Below are 17,084 nucleotides of genomic sequence, written 5' to 3'. Positions count from 1 at the left end.
TGGAAACCAAAAATTAATTCAACTCACTTTGTGATATTCGAGTCCTCATAGTTGTCTGGAACCCAGCCCGCCAAATCCCTGAGGTATGCCTGTATTTATAAAGAATATTTTAATAAAATGTGGACTTACATTAAAATATTTTAGGAACACAAAATTATACATATTATGATCTCCACTTAAAAATTCCTTTTTAGAAAAGAACCTAAAGGAATATATATATATATATATATATATATATATATATTCAAAATACATAAATAGATCACAGACAGATGATCTGTATGTTGAAATTGGTGGATTGTGAATGGGTTTTCTTCTTCCCATTTTTCTAGATTTTCCAAATTTCTCTAAATGAAATTTTTTTCAGATAGGAACAACTATTAAGGCCTTACTGTCTTAAAATTACTTGCTCTCAGTAAATGTTTAAAAAGAGAAATTTCTGAGAAACTAAAAAACGAGAAACAAGTCATTATTTTAAAAAAGTGGACAGTTTGCTAAGAAATTCTTTAAATTGGTAGTATTCTTGGGGCACTTGAGTGGCTCAGTCGGTTAAGTGTCTGATGTCACCTCAGGTCATGATCTCACCATCGTGGGGTTGAGCCCCACGTTGGGCTCTGTGCTGACAGCTCAGATCCTAGAGCCTGCTTTGGATTCTATGTCTCCCTCTCTCTCTCTGACCCTCCCCTGCTTGCACTCCGTGTGTCTCTCTCTCTCAAAATAGGAAGTAAACATTTAAAAAAAAAATTTTTTTTTTTAAATAAATTGGTAGTATTCTTAGGGCTAGGCCTCAGCACACACTCAGAATGTACCAGCAGTGAGAAAACGGAATGGATTCTGTTATATGGAAAAGCATCGTTCCTTGGGTAGACGAGACCCAGTGTGGGGTTGGGGAGCCCTAGACCATGAGCTCCCTAGCTTCCAATCCAGGTTCTGCCACAGGCCACTTGCACCTCCTGAGCCTGTTTCCTGAACCAGAAATCAGCCACAGTGGTAGTCTCTTTCTCATCACTCTGCTCTAACATTCGATTTTACCGTGTGTAATGGGTAGAATGAACTAGCGAATGACGCCTTCTAGAGACTGATGGACGCTTGTCCTTGTCTGGGAGCAAGGCTGGTGGCTAATGGCCCTCAGGAGCCAGGGGCATCAGGAGAGCTTCTGCCCAGAGGCCCCGGGTGAGGTGCAGATGCGTCTGCCAAAGGAGAGGCAGGGCTGGGGCAGAGCCAGCTAACAGGAGGGGAGGAAGCCAGCCTCCTGCTCCCTCACCAGGCCCTCAATTACACACGCTCTCGCTGTTCCAGGGCTAATTGTTTCTGAAGTGCAAGCCCATCCACTCCCCACTCGGCAGCAACAGCATCCATAGGCTTCTCTGTCACTCCCCCAAGACCCAGAGCAGCACAGGGCATATTCCACTTTTCTCCTTTACTTGGGCAACACACTCCAGCAACCTCTATGCCTTGGAAGGTGGTCCAGAGATTGTGCATTGAACATGGACTGAAGCCAAGTTGGTTAAGCCTGGATTCTGAAGGCACAGGCTTGCTCCAACCCTTCTAAGAAAATGTGTCAGGGAGCTTGCATATGTCTGTGCCACACCTCCCACCCACGGGCAGAACCTCTGAGGGTAGGACCTGGAAATGGCATTTTATTTATTTTTTTAAAAATGTTTAATATTTATCTTTGAAAGAGAGAGGGGCGCCTGGGTGGCGCAGTCGGTTAAGCGTCCGACTTCAGCCAGGTCACGATCTCGCGGTCCGGGAGTTCGAGCCCCGCGTCAGGCTCTGGGCTGATGGCTCAGAGCCTGGAGCCTATTTCCGATTCTGTGTCTCCCTCTCTCTCTGTCCCTCCCCCGTTCATGCTCTGTCTCTCTCTGTCCCAAAAATAAATAAACGTTGAAAAAAAAATTAAAAAAAAAAAAGTTTATCTTTGAAAGAGAGAGACAGAGCGTGAACAGGGGAGGGGTAGAGAGAGAGGGAGAGACAGAATCCGAAGCAGGCTCCAGGCTCTGAGCTGTCAGCACAGAGCCCGATGCAGGGCTCGAACTCACGAGCTATGAGATCATGACTTGAGCCGAAGTCGGACGCCTAACTGACTGAGCCACCCAGGCGTCCCTGGACATGGCATTTTAAACAAGCTGATGTCCCAAGTTCGAGAACCACTGGCCTCAGGTCTGCTTGGAAATAACATGTTCCCACATGTACCCGGCTGTCCCAAAAGGCTGGAAGTGAGGAAGCAGGAGGTGGAAGGGGATGCTGGCCCCCTCAAAGTGGTACAACAGGGGTGTGCCCTAGACCTGGGGTCAAGTGTCTACTTCAGGGGGGGCAGGCTGGATGAGAGCCTGGGGCAGCAGATGGGTCCCTGGTGGACCTCTCCTCCCACCCAGCTTCCTTCATCAGTTTCCACATGCGCAAATACACATCGGCCAAGCCCAGTCACTCACTTTAGGATTCGCTGTGTACCTCTACCCACAATGCTCCTGGATCTACCCTCAGCCACCCCCACCATGACTCTCCCTCTCCCAATAGACATCCCACCCGCCTCGTTACTTAAATAACCTTTATTTCTCATGCACTAGGAAAGATGGGATTGTATGAAACACTGCATTTCACAGCAAAGACCTCAGTCCAGAACACAACACAGGGGACCAAGTGGATTCAGGTGTGGTCAAAACTCTGGGGATCACAGTGGGGATACCACCTCCAGGGCTGATGACAGATTCAGGACCCTCCAGCTGCAATGGCTCCAGATACAACACAGGGCAGCTGCCCCCTCCCACAGAGGCACAGGAAGCTGACACCAGAGGAGCATGTAGACCAGAGGAAGGACGGAGAAGGCTGCTAGGCAGTGACTTGGTAGAGGCAGTGGTCCAGCACCTCCGAGGCCCGAGTCCAGGCAGCGAGGGCTGTGACCGAGTTCAGCCCAACTGTGCTCACCACAGAGCTGCTGGAGCTCCACAGACCCCCAGCAGGTATGCACGGGCCCCACCTGACTGCTCCCCGGACACACACACACGACAAGATCTGCCCAGGCAGGACCCCAAGGGCTAGAGGGGCCAGCCCCCCTCAACCATCCCTAGCCCCTGTGGACACTTAGATGCCCACCGGACAGCCAGGCTTCAGAGGGTCCTGGGAAAGGGCCATTGGCAGGGCAGCCAGCAAAGCCGGGCCTTCAGGCCCAGACAAGGGCAAAGCAGATTCTGGGCACCACTTTCACAGAGGTGGCACAGGGACAGATCCAGGCTGGAGACATGCAGGACAGAACAAAGAAGAACAGACACATGCAGACACAACAGGGTGGGAGGGGTCTGAGAATGAAACGTGGTCGAGGTGCTGAGATGCAGGGGTCCCCGTGTGGGCCAAGCTCACTGAGGCCCCGGGCTTGTGGTGACACCAGCCTCCTCTGGGATGGTCTCCAGCGTCTCACTCTGGACAGCCTGCGTGATGAGCGCCAGCTCCTGGCACAAGGTCTCATAGCGGTAGCCCACACGGATGTCCGGCACGTTCGTACGGCGGATATCATTGCCCTCAGGGCCTTCCTTGGTATAGTTGGGTCCCAGCCAGTGGCTCTTCACCTGCGGTGGGCACGGTTATCAGGCAGGGCCTTCAGGGGCCACGCCCCAGCCCTGAACCATCCCAGGGCCAGCACCCCTGGGACCTCCCCAAATGCAGAGAAGGAGAGGAGAGGGTGTCTGCCAGGTTCTGGGCGGGTGGCTGTGGTACCTTGTGGGAGAAGCCGCTCATGAGCACACTGTTGCGTGCCAGCTCACACATGTCGCAGGAGCTGAGCTTCCACACCTGGGTAGCGATGCTATATTCCTCCATCAGTGGCTCCTGCACAGGCCAGTTTCCCTCAGACAGGTGCACCCGGGCCTACCACCCAGTCCCTGCCCACCCCTACCCTCATCCTGTACCCGCGCCCCTCTCTCCCGGGAATTTGCCATGACATGCTGCACACTCCACCAGCAGGGGGCAGCACCAGCCCTGAGGCCCAGGTTGGGGGCGGGGAAGGATGGGGGGACCTTTGCAGCCTAGAACCACAGCTGGCCTGGATGCCCTCCAGATTCTGACCTTGGTGAAGTGGAACTGCAGGGGATCGTCAGTGGACAGCGAGACCATGAGACCACGAGACAGGTACTCAGGTAGCGGGTTCCGGTGATAGCTGAGGAAGAGGCTGTTATTGCTGAGTGGGGACATGGCGATGCCAATCTGGGCCAGGTAATACAGGTACTGCAGGACTGGGGCCTGGGCAGGCAACAGGGAGGGAGGACCTGTCAGAAGGCCTCGGGGCTGGGGAGGATACCCGGTTCTGGAGGGCACAGGCCACAGGAAGAGGAGATGGGGGAGTCCGGGCTCAGCCTCACGTACAAAGAGTCATTTATGGCCAAAATCCAAGCTGGGGCCTCCCTGTGGAGGCTGGGGTGAGGCAGAGTCCAAACTGAGGGTTTGGTGGGAAGGAAGATAAGCTGCTGATGAGGCCAAAGGGTTGAAAGGAAGGTGAGCAATTGGGAGGGGTGGCTGCAGGTGCACACCCTGACCTTACGCAGAAGCAGCCCGTGAGAGATGTTCTCCGCCAGCATGAAGGCCGACACCAGGTGGTGGATGGGCCCGGCTTCCCCACAGTGCGGCCTCAGCACAAATGTGTGGAAGCCCCTCTGCCTGGGGGCATGAAGACAGTGTCAGCTCCCGAGCCTGGGCCCCTGAGCCCCCACCCAGTGACCGTGTGGGTCTGGGACAAGGGGCCAGGGGCAGATTCTTGGCTCTGAATGCTGAGCCATGGAGCCCTGAGGGCGCAGAAAGAACGCACTGGGTCCAGGAGTTGGGGCAGGAGGAGGGTCAGGGCCCTGGTGGCCCCAGGCCAGGGCAGCGGGAGAGACAGTGGGGGGAGTAGAGACCCTACCCTGGTGGAGCACACACCTGCGCAGGTGGTTCAGCATGGCCATGTTGGCAAAGGTGTAGTACAGGTAGTAGGCATAGGGTGGATTGTCCTCCTCCACCCAAGCCTCGGGGAGAGGGCTCTCCAGGTTGAAGACGTGATTCTCGGGCTTAGACTCATCATCCACACTGTCAAAGCCGTCCACCTGGCACAGGACCCCAGGGTCAGGCCCAGAGCTACAGCCGCACCTGAGGCCAGCCACCCTCCCCACACCCTGCCCCCCTCCCCACACCCTGCCCTGTGCCACCCCCTCACGTGCTCCAAGAAGAGGTGCAGCTCGGGGTGGCTGGCAGGGTGCACAGTGGCCTCAAACAGTGGCAGGAAGATGTTCTCCAGCATCTCTTGGAAGTTGGCCAGCTGGCCCTTGGTACGGTACACGTCACTGCAGGTGGGACGTACGCACACAGGACGTGCAGGTCAGTAGGCACCAGAGCTTGGCCCGAAATCAAAGAAGCTCTTCTGAACCACACTGGGTGGGCCAGGCTGGACAGACCATGAGTGGAACCGGGCAGTTCCTCTTCTACTCAGAGGGCTTGGCTGGGACGGGGGGGGGGGAGGGGGTCAGCCATCCCCGGCGGGCAGGAGGTAGGCCCTGGCCCCTGGAACTCTGGCCCCCACGCTCCCTCCCACTCCAAGGGCCACTCACAAGAGGCGGGGCACTTGCACGAGCCAGCGCACATTGGGGGAGTGTACTTTGTGCTTCACGGCCCAACAGGCCAGCTTGTCCCACTCGTCCCTTGAGCGCCCGTAGATGGAGAGTCGCAGCTCCGCGTTCTGGTATTTGCTCTCCTCCAGGTCTGACATCACCTCCTGAGAGACACACATGGGGCAACCATCACACTCAGGCTCCCACCATCCCTGTCTCTGCACCCACCGTGTGTGCTCCGTCACACGTCTTCATGCCTCTTACCCACCTTCCTCACCTGCCTCCCCGACACCAGACTCCCGCAGTCTGGGGAAGGGCTACTCAAGGCTGCTGCCCCTGCACATGGGCCCTGGCAGCCACTCCGCCTCACCTTGATAATGTGGGCAAAGTACTTTCCAGAGACCCTGTTGTCGGTTTTGATGAAGATCTCTCGGAGGACAGACTCCCCAATGGGGTTGTATTTGGCATTGAACTTGTCAAAGCGATGGAAGGTGTTTCTGTCCTGGGGAAAACAGGCAGGCCCAGGTCACCCCTGCCCCTGGTTCACATACTGACCCGGCCCCTCCGCCCCCGTGGCACCAGGACAGACCGCGTGCATGTCCAGCGTGTCCACACTCAGGTCATAGGCAGTGAGATTCATGCTCTCAAAGACCTCCCGCAGCGTCTGCTCGCGGCCCTGCTCCACGTGCACGATCTCCTCCAGGTGCCACTTCATCGCCCGTTTGATAAAGCGCAGCAGGTGCTTCTGGTTCATGCAGGACGAGGCGTGGATGTGCGTGTCCACCTGGGGTGGAACGGGGCTGCTGGGTTCCCTGGAGGCCAAGAGAGCCTGGGGCTTGGGCTAGGAGAGGACTCTGCACAAGGAATGCTGGGCAGGGGGTCCAGGCCCTGCAAGGGAGGCCAGGCAGGGGTGCAGGACCGGGCATGGTGTGGGGGCCCACCTTGCGGATGTTGTAGAAGTCTCGGTGTGGAACCTTCTTCTGGGCGGCCAGCTCCTTCATCTCGTTGAGCAGCACGTGCATCTGGAACTTGGAGCTCAGGTACTGTAGCCGACGGTAGCAGAAGGACTTTCTAGGCAGGAAGAGAACATGGCAGGGACTCTAGGACACAAAGAGGCACCTGGGGAGGGCCTGGGTAAGGAGGCAGAGAGGGAGGGGGTGGGAGGGTGCAGGACTGAGACTGCCTGCAAAAAGACTGAGGGGGCAAAAGACAGAGGGAAAGTCTAGGACTCAGTGACTGAGAAGGGGTGAGAGATGGTGGCAGGTGACAGGGGCAGGGCTGAGGCTGGAGAGTCCAGGCCGGGAAGGGAGCCAAATGACCGGGACAGGCAGGGACTCACATGGGGCCATTGATAATCAGGGCCATGAGCACATTGACATCTGCCACAAATTCCTGCAGGTCAGGGTACGGCAGCTCCATCTCTGAGCAACTGATACATAGTGAGAGCTTAGGTGAGAAGAGCACGTCGTGCCCCATGGAACCCCCTAAGCCAATGCAGCCCCCATACAGCTCCCCCCACCCCAGCACTCCCCACACCGGCTTACTGATCATCAGTTTCCCTGCGGGTGTAGACGTGCACCACGCCCTGCACCATGCGCAGACCCAAACCCAGGTCCCCAGGCATGGTGCTCGGCTCACAGTGCTCATATGGGTGCTGCTCCAGCGCAGGGGGGTGCACCGGGGCATCTACAGGGGTAGGGAGGGTGGAGTCAGGGCCAGGGCTCCTCCTGGCCACCCACTGCCCAGCCCAGGGGCTCCATAGAGGGCGAGAGCTCCTGCCCCTGCCTCCACCCACCATGTACCGAGAGGCTGGAATGAGCCCGGGTGGGAAGAAGCAGGCAGGGTGGAGGTTTCTAGGCACCAGGCTCAGGGAGCCTGGGACGCCAGGGCACTTAGAGTAGGGCACGAATGGGGGTCCCACCAGCAGACACAGGGGTGTCAGGGCCCTGCTCATAGGTCCGTGTCTCCAGAGGCTTCTCAGCCAGCTGCTGCAGATACCGCCGGGTGGTAGGGCAAAAACTCTGCAGTGACAGGGCCATGTACTTCTCCCGGATAAAAAGTGCCCGCACCACACTCTTGGCTGCATCCAGCAGGTCTGTGAATGGCACCTGGAGACAAGGACATGGGGTCACTCTCCTTGGTCTCAGACCCACACCAGGCCCACCCTCGCCTCTTCCCCAAGGCCTTGACCCTAGAAACAGCACATCAACTAGCTAACAGCCAGACCCTCTGCCCCTCCAGCTTTTGAAACAAGAAATGCCCATGCTAGCCCACCCAGTTCCCAAGCTGGGGGAGCCGGCCAATGGAACACCGTGGAATTGAGGGGAGTGAGACCAAAGGCCCTGACCACACTGACCCCACACTTCTCCTCGCCGGAGATGGTGACCCGCTGAAATTCCCGCTCTAGCACCACGTCTCGGTCCCGCAGGCCCCGGTCACCTTGCCCCTCGCTCTGCTCCTTGAAGAGCCTACAGGGGGAGAGTAGAAGGGAGGGGGCTGGAGCCAGCAGCGGGACAGGCCCCAGCCCCACACCCCCACATCCCCCGTGCCCCTCTGCCCTCCTCACTGGAAGTCTGATTCGCTGTCTGTCTTCAGGAAATCTTGCTTGGCCCGAAGCAGGATATCTGGCTCCAGCCTAGAAGTGAGAAGGGCAAGAGGTCAGGCAGATGACAAGAGACGGCCCTTGTTCCCAGGTCCGTGAACCGTGCTGGCTGCCGTGCACATGTTGTTCCTCGTGGCCTCGTGGGGCTGTAGAACCCTGCACTGTGGGTGCTGGCTTGCCCGCATTAGATATGAGAAAGTACACCCAGAAGTTGAGCAGCATGTTCTAGGCCACTCTGGTGGGTAGAAGACAGAACCAGAATTCAGCAGCCTAACTCCAAAGCCTGTGCTTCAGACCGCTGCTCTATGCTGCTCCCTAGTGGGCCCCAGAGAGAGGGACAGGATGGGAGAGGGACAGAGACAGGGCTCTGAAAGTGTCCCAGTAGAGACAGAGGGACACTGGGCAGATTACCCTGTGCCCCCTACCCCCAACCCTACAGCTGTCAGGCTGTGCCCTCTCCTACTGCTACCTGGCTGTGCCCCCTACAACAGTGGCTGCCGGGCTGTGCCCCACCCCCCCACCCCTGCAGCTGACTGTGCCTGGTCCAACCCATAGCTGCCATAGCTGGGGCTGGGGGCTTACTTGACATCCTGGCTGATCTGCCTCTCCAGGCGCTGCCTCCGCTCCTCCAGCTGCTCAATGGGGCTCTCCTCAGGGAACTCGTACGGGGCACTACGGAGCTCGCTCTCAGCCAGGGAGCGGCTGAACAGCTCCTGGTGGGAGGGAAGGAAGGGTCAGTGTGGCCTAGCCCTCAGCCGCCGGGCCCTCACTTGCCGAGTCTAGGGATGGGGTAAGGGCAGCAGGAGCTGGAGGTACCTGGGAGAGGCTAGGGATCAGGGCACAGCCAAGCGTGAAGTAAGGGGACAGCTGAGATGGAGGGGTGTGGGGAGCAGAGACAGGGCATGGGGACAGCGGTGGAGGGACACAGGGTGAGGTGCCAGGCGATACCTCGGCGATCTCCTTGCATTTGCCATCCATAGACGTGCGTAGGTCGAGTGGGAAGTGCTTGAGGCAGGGGGCAGGGCCTGGCAGGGATCGGGCAGACTGCAGCGGAGGGGCCCCCAGCCCACCCCGAGCCTCTGTGGAGACAGTGATGTCAGGGTCAAAGGGTGGAGGGCAGGGCCTGTGTGCACTAGAAGCGCTGGGTCCCCACAGGCCCCAGGCCTGCCCCAGAGAGAGGCCAGGGCTTGGAAAGTGGGCAGTCCCCCTTCAGAGACTGAGGAATGGGCCTGCATGTGACTCCCAAAGGACCTCACCCTCACAGTCTAGCACAGGGCCCCTCAAGCATTCCAGGCTCAGGAGTGGGGGTCCTGAGTCTGCCCCTAGAGCAAGTGGATTCCCTCACTCCAGGAATAAGACTCTAAATCCTGGACTAGAAACCGCTGCCTCGGTAAGCAGGAGACCCCGTGCAGGCAGGCACACGTACACACACACACACACACACACACACACACACACACACACACAGTGCTCATTAAGGACCCGGTGGTCACGCTAGCAATCCCCAGCCCACAGCTTCCAGGCCGGCCAGGCCAGGAGCAGACCTGCCCCTGGCCTCAGGAATCCTCCTCAAGAAACCAGGGCCTGCACCTGATAACCCAGACCTACACAGCACAGCCAAGTCACAGCTGCCACTTAGCTCTGAACTGGAGACCAGACCCTAAGGGAAGAGGAGAGGAAGTGGAGGACCTGGTTGGCAGCAGTAACCCTACCTCCTCCCCAGTGGCCTGCCTTCTCCCCCAGGACCCCAAGGCTGCCAACATGTGGCCTGGCCCCGGCCCGCCCCTCCCACTGCTGGCTGCCCCTCCAAAGGGAGCTGCCACAAACAGTCTGCGCCACTCGGAGGCCCCAGGATCTGGGCCGGAGGCCCCAGGGAGGGCCTGGGGAAGGGAGTGTCAGAAGCCAGGGCCTCTCCACATGGAGGACAGAACTCCTCAGCTGTACCACCAGGAGGCTGGCACTAAAGGCCTTGAAGCTGCTAGTCTACAGGGGCTGCCTGAGCTCCCAGCCAACCCTGAAGGACCCTCCTTGGGCTCACCAGCCCCACCCTCCCCACCAGGAAGCTCTCCACACCCAACTGGGCTTTCCCAGCCAGCTCTGAAGGATATTCCCTTCCAGCAGCCTCCTTTCCCCTCTCTACCGCGTCTCAGGGACAGATTGGAGGCTCTGCCCAGGTAGCATGCTTTAAAGTCTGTGGACCCACTTCAAGATCCCCCAGAGTTGGGTCCCAAGGCTGGACAAAGGGAAGAGGAGGTGCCTGCACCAGATCCAGGACCCAGCCCCTGCTCTCCCGGGTGCCTGCCTGGGTCCTACCTGCAGAGTTCAGGCAGCTCCAGCCAAAGCCCTGTGCCCCTGGCCCGCTTGTTTGCTGAGTGGAGCTGTAGCCAGTCCCCCAGGACAGCTCAAGGGGCCGGCACGGGCTGTACCAAGTGCAGCAACATGCAGGGGAGACCCTAGGATGACAGCAAGCAGGGGGCTAGGGAAGCCCAGGGGAGCCAGAAATCAAGGAAAGGAGCATCAGAGTTGGGAAATGAGAGGAACTGGAGAAGTGAACAGGGCCTTAACCTCTACAGTACCAGGGCCCAGCCTAAAGTGGAGCCCCCAAGGGGGTGGACCAGGGTAGGCTGATAAGGGCTGGGCAGTCTGGCTGGGAGAGGCCAAGCCTCCTTAAAATGTACTACCATTGGGGATAGTGAGTGGGTAGGGCCCTGCTGGCCAAAGGGTAGGAGGGGAGAGAGGTAGGGGTGAGCAGCCCTCATTTCCAAACACAACAGCCCCAGGCCAGCTTCATCTGCCCAGAGGCCTTGTTTTGCTCCCCACAGTCCCCTGGGTCCCCTGACTATGGGGTTCCTTGAGACAAACAAAGCCTCTTCTAGGGAGAGAAGTTGGGTGGCAGTAAGAGAAGTGACTCACTCCAAGTAGGGGCCAGTTACTGAGTTTCTCTGCTGCCCAGGGGGGCTGGTTCACAGCTGCCTAGACCTAAACCCCCGTTTCAAGCTTATCACTGGGGACAAACCATCCAGGAGAAGCGTGGGAGATAAGGGACTAGAATTTGGAGAACTTGAGTCTGACTGTTCCCACTTATAGCATGTCTCTGCCTCCCAGAGGCCTCAGGTCCTATAATAATGGGGTGATAAGTGAGTCCTGCCCTGCCTAGCCACAAACTGCCATAAGGCTCAAAGAGATACGTTTCTGCAAGTGTTCTGTAAAACACCATAATCTGTGATTATGAACTCCGGGGGCCCTCCAACACCTCTCACTTTCCCAACTACTAGAGAGGGTGAGAGGCCCAGCTCAGCCCAAAACAACCAAGCAGTGAATGGCAGCAAAGAGGACAGAACCTGATGGGGTGGAGACGGGTGTGGGGGGGGGGGGGGGGAGGGGGAGGGGAGACACAATCTCATACTTGGAAGAGGGCAGAGCAGGAAGAGGAAAGAAAGATGGGCACTTGTTCCACACACAGGGTGTAAGACAGAGCTCAAGGTTCTTGCCTGCCCCAAAACCTTGATCCTACACAGCTCCTCACCATTCTAGCCCCCTGCAGGAGAGGCCGACCACAGACCTCCGGGGCTGGTCTCTATCAGGTCAGCAAGAGCTGAATCCAAGGTCCTAATCTCAACTTCCTCTCTTATCAGGGTGGCCTAAGATCTACACTGAAATGCAGGGGACACCAGGACAGGTTCCAGCAGCCAGAGCCATTCGTCCAGGCTGCAGGCCCCTGCACAGGGCTGCTGGGGTTCACTAGAGGTATATACTCCCTGAGGCCAGGCCTAGAAGACCCAACTGCCTGTCTGCTAGTCCCATCCCCTGAGTCTGTGCCACTGCAACACACACACAGACACACACACACACAGACACACACACACACACACACACACACACACACACACACGGAGTCCACCAAAAGCCAGAAGGGACTGCTCCCATCAACTCCAAGATCTTGTCACCTCATCTACCCTCTGCCCTGGAGCCCCCTCGCTCACTGCCAAGACTGCCTTAGTAGGCAGAGAGGTGTCCGAGGCTTTGACCCATAGATATCAGATGCTCCCACCAAGCGACCACCCAAAGGTGTACAGATCTAGCTCCAGGGTACACACTGTCTGGATAGCCCAGACCTGGACACAGAAAACACAGACCCTCAGGACTCCTGACCTCAGGTCAGGATCTTCAATGGCATAAGAAAACAGAGGCGGTGGATGATTAGGCTATAGGTACAGACTGCTGCTGAGGGGAGGGGGTGAAAAGACTGGCTTGACCAGGTCACCAAAATGGGGGCGGTCCTTCCTTAGTCAGGAAGCCTGGGGACAGCAGACGGCAGGTAGATATCCCTCAGCAAGCACAGACTCAGGCAGTCTAGCCCTCAGGGAGATGGGCACAGCTACTCCACGCTGCCTGCTCCAAATGGTGCAGAGATGTCTATCAGAATAGGAGCCAAACCAAAGGGTGTAGGAGCACACACAGGCAGGCAGTGGCCCCCGCCTGAGCCCCCAAACAGGCCTGGCCCGAGGACACCCCATACTTATGAGGAAGCTCACAAGACAAACCAGGAGAGAGCAAACAGCAAATAACAGATACCGTTGAGCCCCCAGCCCTGGGATGCCCGGTAGCAACAAGCGTGCCCTAACATCAGACCCCCCAGGAAGGGGAATACGGACCTGGGGTCCTAGGAAGGGGCACTAACCACAGGACAGCCTGAGACTGCCTGGTAAAGCCACAGCTGCCAGCAGTGTGGCCAGCCCACAAACCAGTCAGTCCCACACATCTCCCTCTCCATTCACACACACTCCACATGCAAACGGTCTTAGCACATCCACATGCTGACACGTGTGCAAACACACCTCTTGTTGCACCCACACCCGCACCCACTCCTCATTACAGAGGGCAGCACCCCCAACATAGAACATAGAGACCTGTCATCTTCCACCCCACCGCCCTCTCTGCACCACCTCCCAAGCCAGCCGTCCCTGGGATAGAGGACAAGGGGCACCACCGCAGAGAGGGTGCAGAAGGGGTACCCCCTCTGATGGGACCAGTAGCCAGGGCCAGCGGTGGTGGGGTAGAGCCAGTGGCTGAGGCCAGGAAGCACACACTCACCTGGTACTGCAGAGGAGGCCTGCAGGCTGGCCAGCTTCTTAAAGGGATATTTGGCCTTGGGACTGCCGGCGCCAGATGGGTTGGATGCCATGGCTCGCGCCGCGGAGATGGCGGGGGGAGTCTGAGCCGCACCAGCTGGGCCTGGCTCTGCCACATCCAACCCCTTCCTCCGCCCCGCCCCCAGCGGGAGTGACTGATGCAGGAAGCAGAAGCCCCGCAGGCGGAAGAGGCCCTGGCCACGATTTCTGATGTTGTCTAGGCAACCTCGGGGAGGGGGACCTCCATCCCCGCCTCTTATCCCTTCCCTTCCCTCCCCAGACCCCGGAGTGACGCGACTGATGGGTGCTGGGCCTGGGGGGATGGAGGTGAGCAAACAAGATGGGGAAGGGCCAGCCCTTAGCACTCCACTGACCCCTTCAGAGCCCTTGCCCCTTGTCAGGGATCTGGGGCAAAGGAGTCAAAGTCCCCGCTAGCTGGTCCAGCCAGCATGGGAGAAAAAAATCATAATAAACAGGAATCCAGCGCCAGCTCCCCCAAGCTCAGAACACACTTCTCTCAGAGCAGGCATGCTCCGTGAAAACCCAGCCCCTCTGGGACACAGTCCCCTTTTCTCGTCTCCGTCAGACTCCCAGCCCCAGGGGTAGCCCAGCTCTGGGAGGATGGGGTAGAACAGAGAATCCCAACCCAGTAGGGAGGAGCCTGTCTTGGGAAAATTCCACTGGTCGTCAGGCGCTACCTTCTAGGAAGGCAGAGAGGCCAGGAAGCAGGGGCGTCTCTGGGGGGTCTGGGAAAGAGACCCAGCGACTTCTGACTTTTCTGTCTTTTCCGCACTCAGGTGCTGCTTTCCCAGGCCCGCCCCAGGAGGAGACGGCCACCTTCTCTAGGTCTGCAGACTGTGCTGAGACCCCCACCCTCTTGTCTCCCTGGCCATGTACTTCTCTGTCCCAGAGACCCTCCCCCCGACACAGGCACAGACACTCACCTGAGGCCATACTGCCGGAACCCGGAGGGGTATGTGGGAGACTGCCCGCCAGGGTCCGCACAACCGGGAAGCTGGGGTCGCAAATGAGGGGAGGAGGGCTGAACCCAGACCCTGGCCAAGTCGCTCCAAGGATCCCTGGCTCTGGCACCGAGACGGAAGAAGTAAGGCAGTCTTTCAAAATTGCCCGCAGGCGGGAGACGGACCTCGGCGGACCTCGGCGGACCTCGGCCGCTGAACTAGCCTCGAAGACCCCGGGGAGTCCCGACTTCCAGCTGTCTGCTCAGGAGGCGAGTAGGCCACGTGCTCCCCAGAGAGCAGGACCCGGAACTCGTCTGTGCTTCTCTCAACACTCTCTGGGTGTTCAGGATCGGACTATCGTAGCTGGACTGTGGTCGAGTCACGCAACAGGTGCGACCCCACCGAAGCCTAGCCAGCGCCTCAGGGCGTCTCAGCCGCCCCAGGCCCCGCTGTGCCCGAGGCCCCGCCCCCTCCGGGCAGGCCCCGCCCCCGCCGTGTTCCTCTTCCCCTCGCCACGTGGGCAGCCGCCACTCCGCAGTTAGCCAGGCGGGTCTTGGGCAAGGGTTGTGCGTCAGCTTCCTCATCAGTGAAATGGGGCGGTGTAATTGCACTCAAGGGAGTTGTTCTGAGCATGAAACGTTAAGCACCTTTGCACGATGCCTGGCACAAAGTCGATGGCCCATAAAAGATAACTAGTATTGTCTCAGGACTCATTCATTTTGTTTTTTAAGATTTTATTTTTAAGTAATCTCTACACCAAAGGTAGGGCTCGAACTCACAACCCCAAGATCAAGAGCCACAAGCTCCACCAACTGAGCCAGCCAGGCACCCCCATTCATTCACTTTTAGAAGTCATTACTGGGCAGGGGCGCCTGGGTGGCGCAGTCGGTTAAGCGGCCGACTTCAGCCAGGTCACGATCTCGCGGTTCGTGAGTTCGAGCCCCGCATCGGGCTCTGGGCTGATGGCTCAGAGCCTGGAGCCTGTTTCTGATTCTGTGTCTCCCTCTCTCTCTGCCCCTCCCCCGTTCATGCTCTGTCTCTCTCTGTCCCAAAGAAAATAAATAAACGTTGAAAAAAAAAAGAAGTCATTACTGGGCATTCTCATTCCCGGTCCTCTGCTTTCTTCTGGGAGGCATAGATAAACAGGGTGTGTCCTGCAATCCAGGCTCTCCTTCCTACATTTACTTATGTATTTATTGGTTAAAAGCTTAGGCTCTGTAGCCAGAATGCCTGGGTTCAATTCCAGACTCTTCCACCTACTTTGTGATTGACGGGGAAGTTACTGGACTCTCTGTGCTCCTATTTCCTCTGGAAAATGACTGTAAGAGACCCTGCTTTGTATAGTGGTCGTTAGGATAAATGAGTTAATATAAATTAAGTGCTTAGAGCAGTGCCTGGCCTGTAGTTACTACTCAGTTATTGTCTGCATCTTATCATTGCTATGTCCTTGTCCTTGGTTCCCTGTTGACAACCTCATATGGTGATGATTCTCTTGGTGGCCTAGAAAGAAGTGGAGTTGGGATGTTTGGAGAACTGCAGACACCCCACCCAGCCAGCACCCCCACTCCCAAGTAACACAGAATCCTACCTAAAAGGGAACGGGGGGGGGGGGGGGGGGAAGGGGGGGAGATAAGACTTCACTAAACATAATCAAGTGTATTAGCAGTAATTAATCTTTTCCCTATTTCTCCACCTGTGGGAGCCCTTTGTTCCCCACACCCAGTTGTATTAATGCTGTTTGTCCAGCTCCTCCCAGTTCTCCCCTACAGCCAAATTCCTTCCCAAACTCTGCCTCTCCCACCTCTCCCCAAGCTGGATTCTGGACCCTGGACCCTACTATCTGTGTGTATCTGGTGGCGTGTGTATCTGGTACACTACTGGACACGAACATCAACATAATCTTTCTGAAAGCCATTTGGTAATACATAATCAAGAGTCTTTCAAAAGTTCCTATTATTTAACCTAGTAATTCCACTTTCAGGAAATTGTTCTTCTAAAGAGCTGCCAGAAAAACATGCACGAATTTGTTCATCACTGCAATGTTTATCATATAGAAAGGCTGGAAACATAAAGGTCCAACAATAGGGAAATGTTTAAATTTTGTCATATGCGTGCAATGAAATACAACAATTAAAAATTGTTCTTGGAGAATTTCTTAATGAGGTGGAAATGTCTACAATGTAAAGCTTGGTTTCAAAAAAATGAATGTAAAAATCTGTACATACAGTATGGCCCTAATTATATGACATATATGCATAGAAAACAGACACACCAAAAAGTTTACAAATGATTATCTGTGGGCAGTAGAATTGGGAATTATATTTCCTTCTTTATACTTAACTGCATTTAAAAAATTGTCTACCATGCATAGCCATTACTTTTATATAAATCAAGGGAATAGGAAACAACAAACAAATCTGTAACAGCCTCCACACCCCACTCCCAACAGACCCTCCTGGGTCTTAATCCCAGACTAAATTGGTCTTGGGATCTTTAGGAATCTTGAAGCTGTTGGGCTCTCAACAATGAATGACAAAATAAATCTCAAAATTAAAAATCAAGCAGCAGGTAACCATGTAGAATGTCAACTGTACTCTGATAAAATGCATATTTTGACATAGTTTTAAGGGGCGGTATCTTGCATTGGGCTAGGTCTCATTCAGATTCTCCCTTAATCCGGACCTACTTACCTAACCAGCCCATAGGTGGCAATCCCTGCCCTCCACCCTACCCAGGCAAACCGGTTCACTAGTCCCTTCATGCTCCTCCCTAGTCCCATCTGCAACACACCCTTCACCCCACAACCCTCCCCTAT

General features: G+C 56.5%; 1 protein-coding gene and 1 long non-coding RNA gene across 7 annotated transcripts; one reads left to right on the top strand and one right to left on the bottom strand.

Annotated features, from left to right (window-relative positions):
- Positions 1 to 2,537: 2,537 nt before the first annotated feature.
- AMPD2 (adenosine monophosphate deaminase 2) lies at positions 2,538 to 14,474 on the bottom strand. Of its 5 annotated transcripts, none has more exons than XM_086717774.1 (18): positions 14,252 to 14,474; positions 9,124 to 9,254; positions 8,758 to 8,888; positions 8,140 to 8,208; positions 7,930 to 8,041; positions 7,495 to 7,681; positions 7,118 to 7,259; positions 6,913 to 7,002; positions 6,515 to 6,644; positions 6,163 to 6,357; positions 5,944 to 6,075; positions 5,574 to 5,737; positions 5,183 to 5,309; positions 4,909 to 5,072; positions 4,530 to 4,650; positions 4,063 to 4,236; positions 3,715 to 3,825; positions 2,538 to 3,566 (listed from the first exon to the last, which is right to left on the bottom strand). In XM_086717774.1, the coding sequence occupies exons 1-18, from the start codon at positions 14,259 to 14,261 to the stop codon at positions 3,357 to 3,359; spliced, it is 2,400 nt and encodes a 799-aa protein (XP_086573900.1). In that variant the 5' UTR covers positions 14,262 to 14,474; the 3' UTR covers positions 2,538 to 3,356. The 5 variants fall into 5 exon arrangements, 4 of the variants coding, with proteins under 4 accessions (XP_086573900.1, XP_086573902.1, XP_086573901.1 ...); XM_086717776.1 differs by lacking the exon at positions 14,252 to 14,474 and adding an exon at positions 13,270 to 13,710; XM_086717775.1 differs by lacking the exon at positions 14,252 to 14,474 and adding an exon at positions 10,489 to 11,491.
- Positions 13,296 to 14,970, top strand: LOC147578229 (uncharacterized). Of its 2 annotated transcripts, XR_015254969.1 has the most exons (3): positions 13,463 to 13,634; positions 14,105 to 14,280; positions 14,442 to 14,970. It is a non-coding gene; the product is annotated as an uncharacterized LOC147578229 (long non-coding RNA). The 2 variants fall into 2 exon arrangements; XR_015254968.1 differs by having other exon boundaries at positions 13,296 to 13,634; positions 14,105 to 14,970.
- The last annotated feature ends 2,114 nt before the right edge of the window (positions 14,971 to 17,084 follow it).

This window comes from Puma concolor, chromosome C1, assembly GCF_028749965.1.
Source record: "Puma concolor isolate L17-30 chromosome C1, mPumCon1.1.hap2, whole genome shotgun sequence".
NCBI classification, from domain to species: Eukaryota; Metazoa; Chordata; class Mammalia; order Carnivora; family Felidae; genus Puma; species Puma concolor.
Note: the sequence above shows the minus strand (reverse complement) of the source record. Positions and strands in the feature narration are given on the sequence as shown.

Coding starts and splice junctions, on each gene's coding strand:
- AMPD2 (XM_086717776.1), bottom strand. CDS start 13,360: ATGGCATCCAACCCATCTGGCGCCGGCAGTCCCAAGGCCAAATATCCC. Junction 8,042..8,139: donor GACAGCGAATCAGACTTCCA/GTGAGGAGGGCA, acceptor CTCCCCCTGTAG/GCTCTTCAAGGAGCAGAGCG. Junction 5,310..5,573: donor GTGCAAGTGCCCCGCCTCTT/GTGAGTGGCCCT, acceptor TCCCACCTGCAG/TGACGTGTACCGTACCAAGG.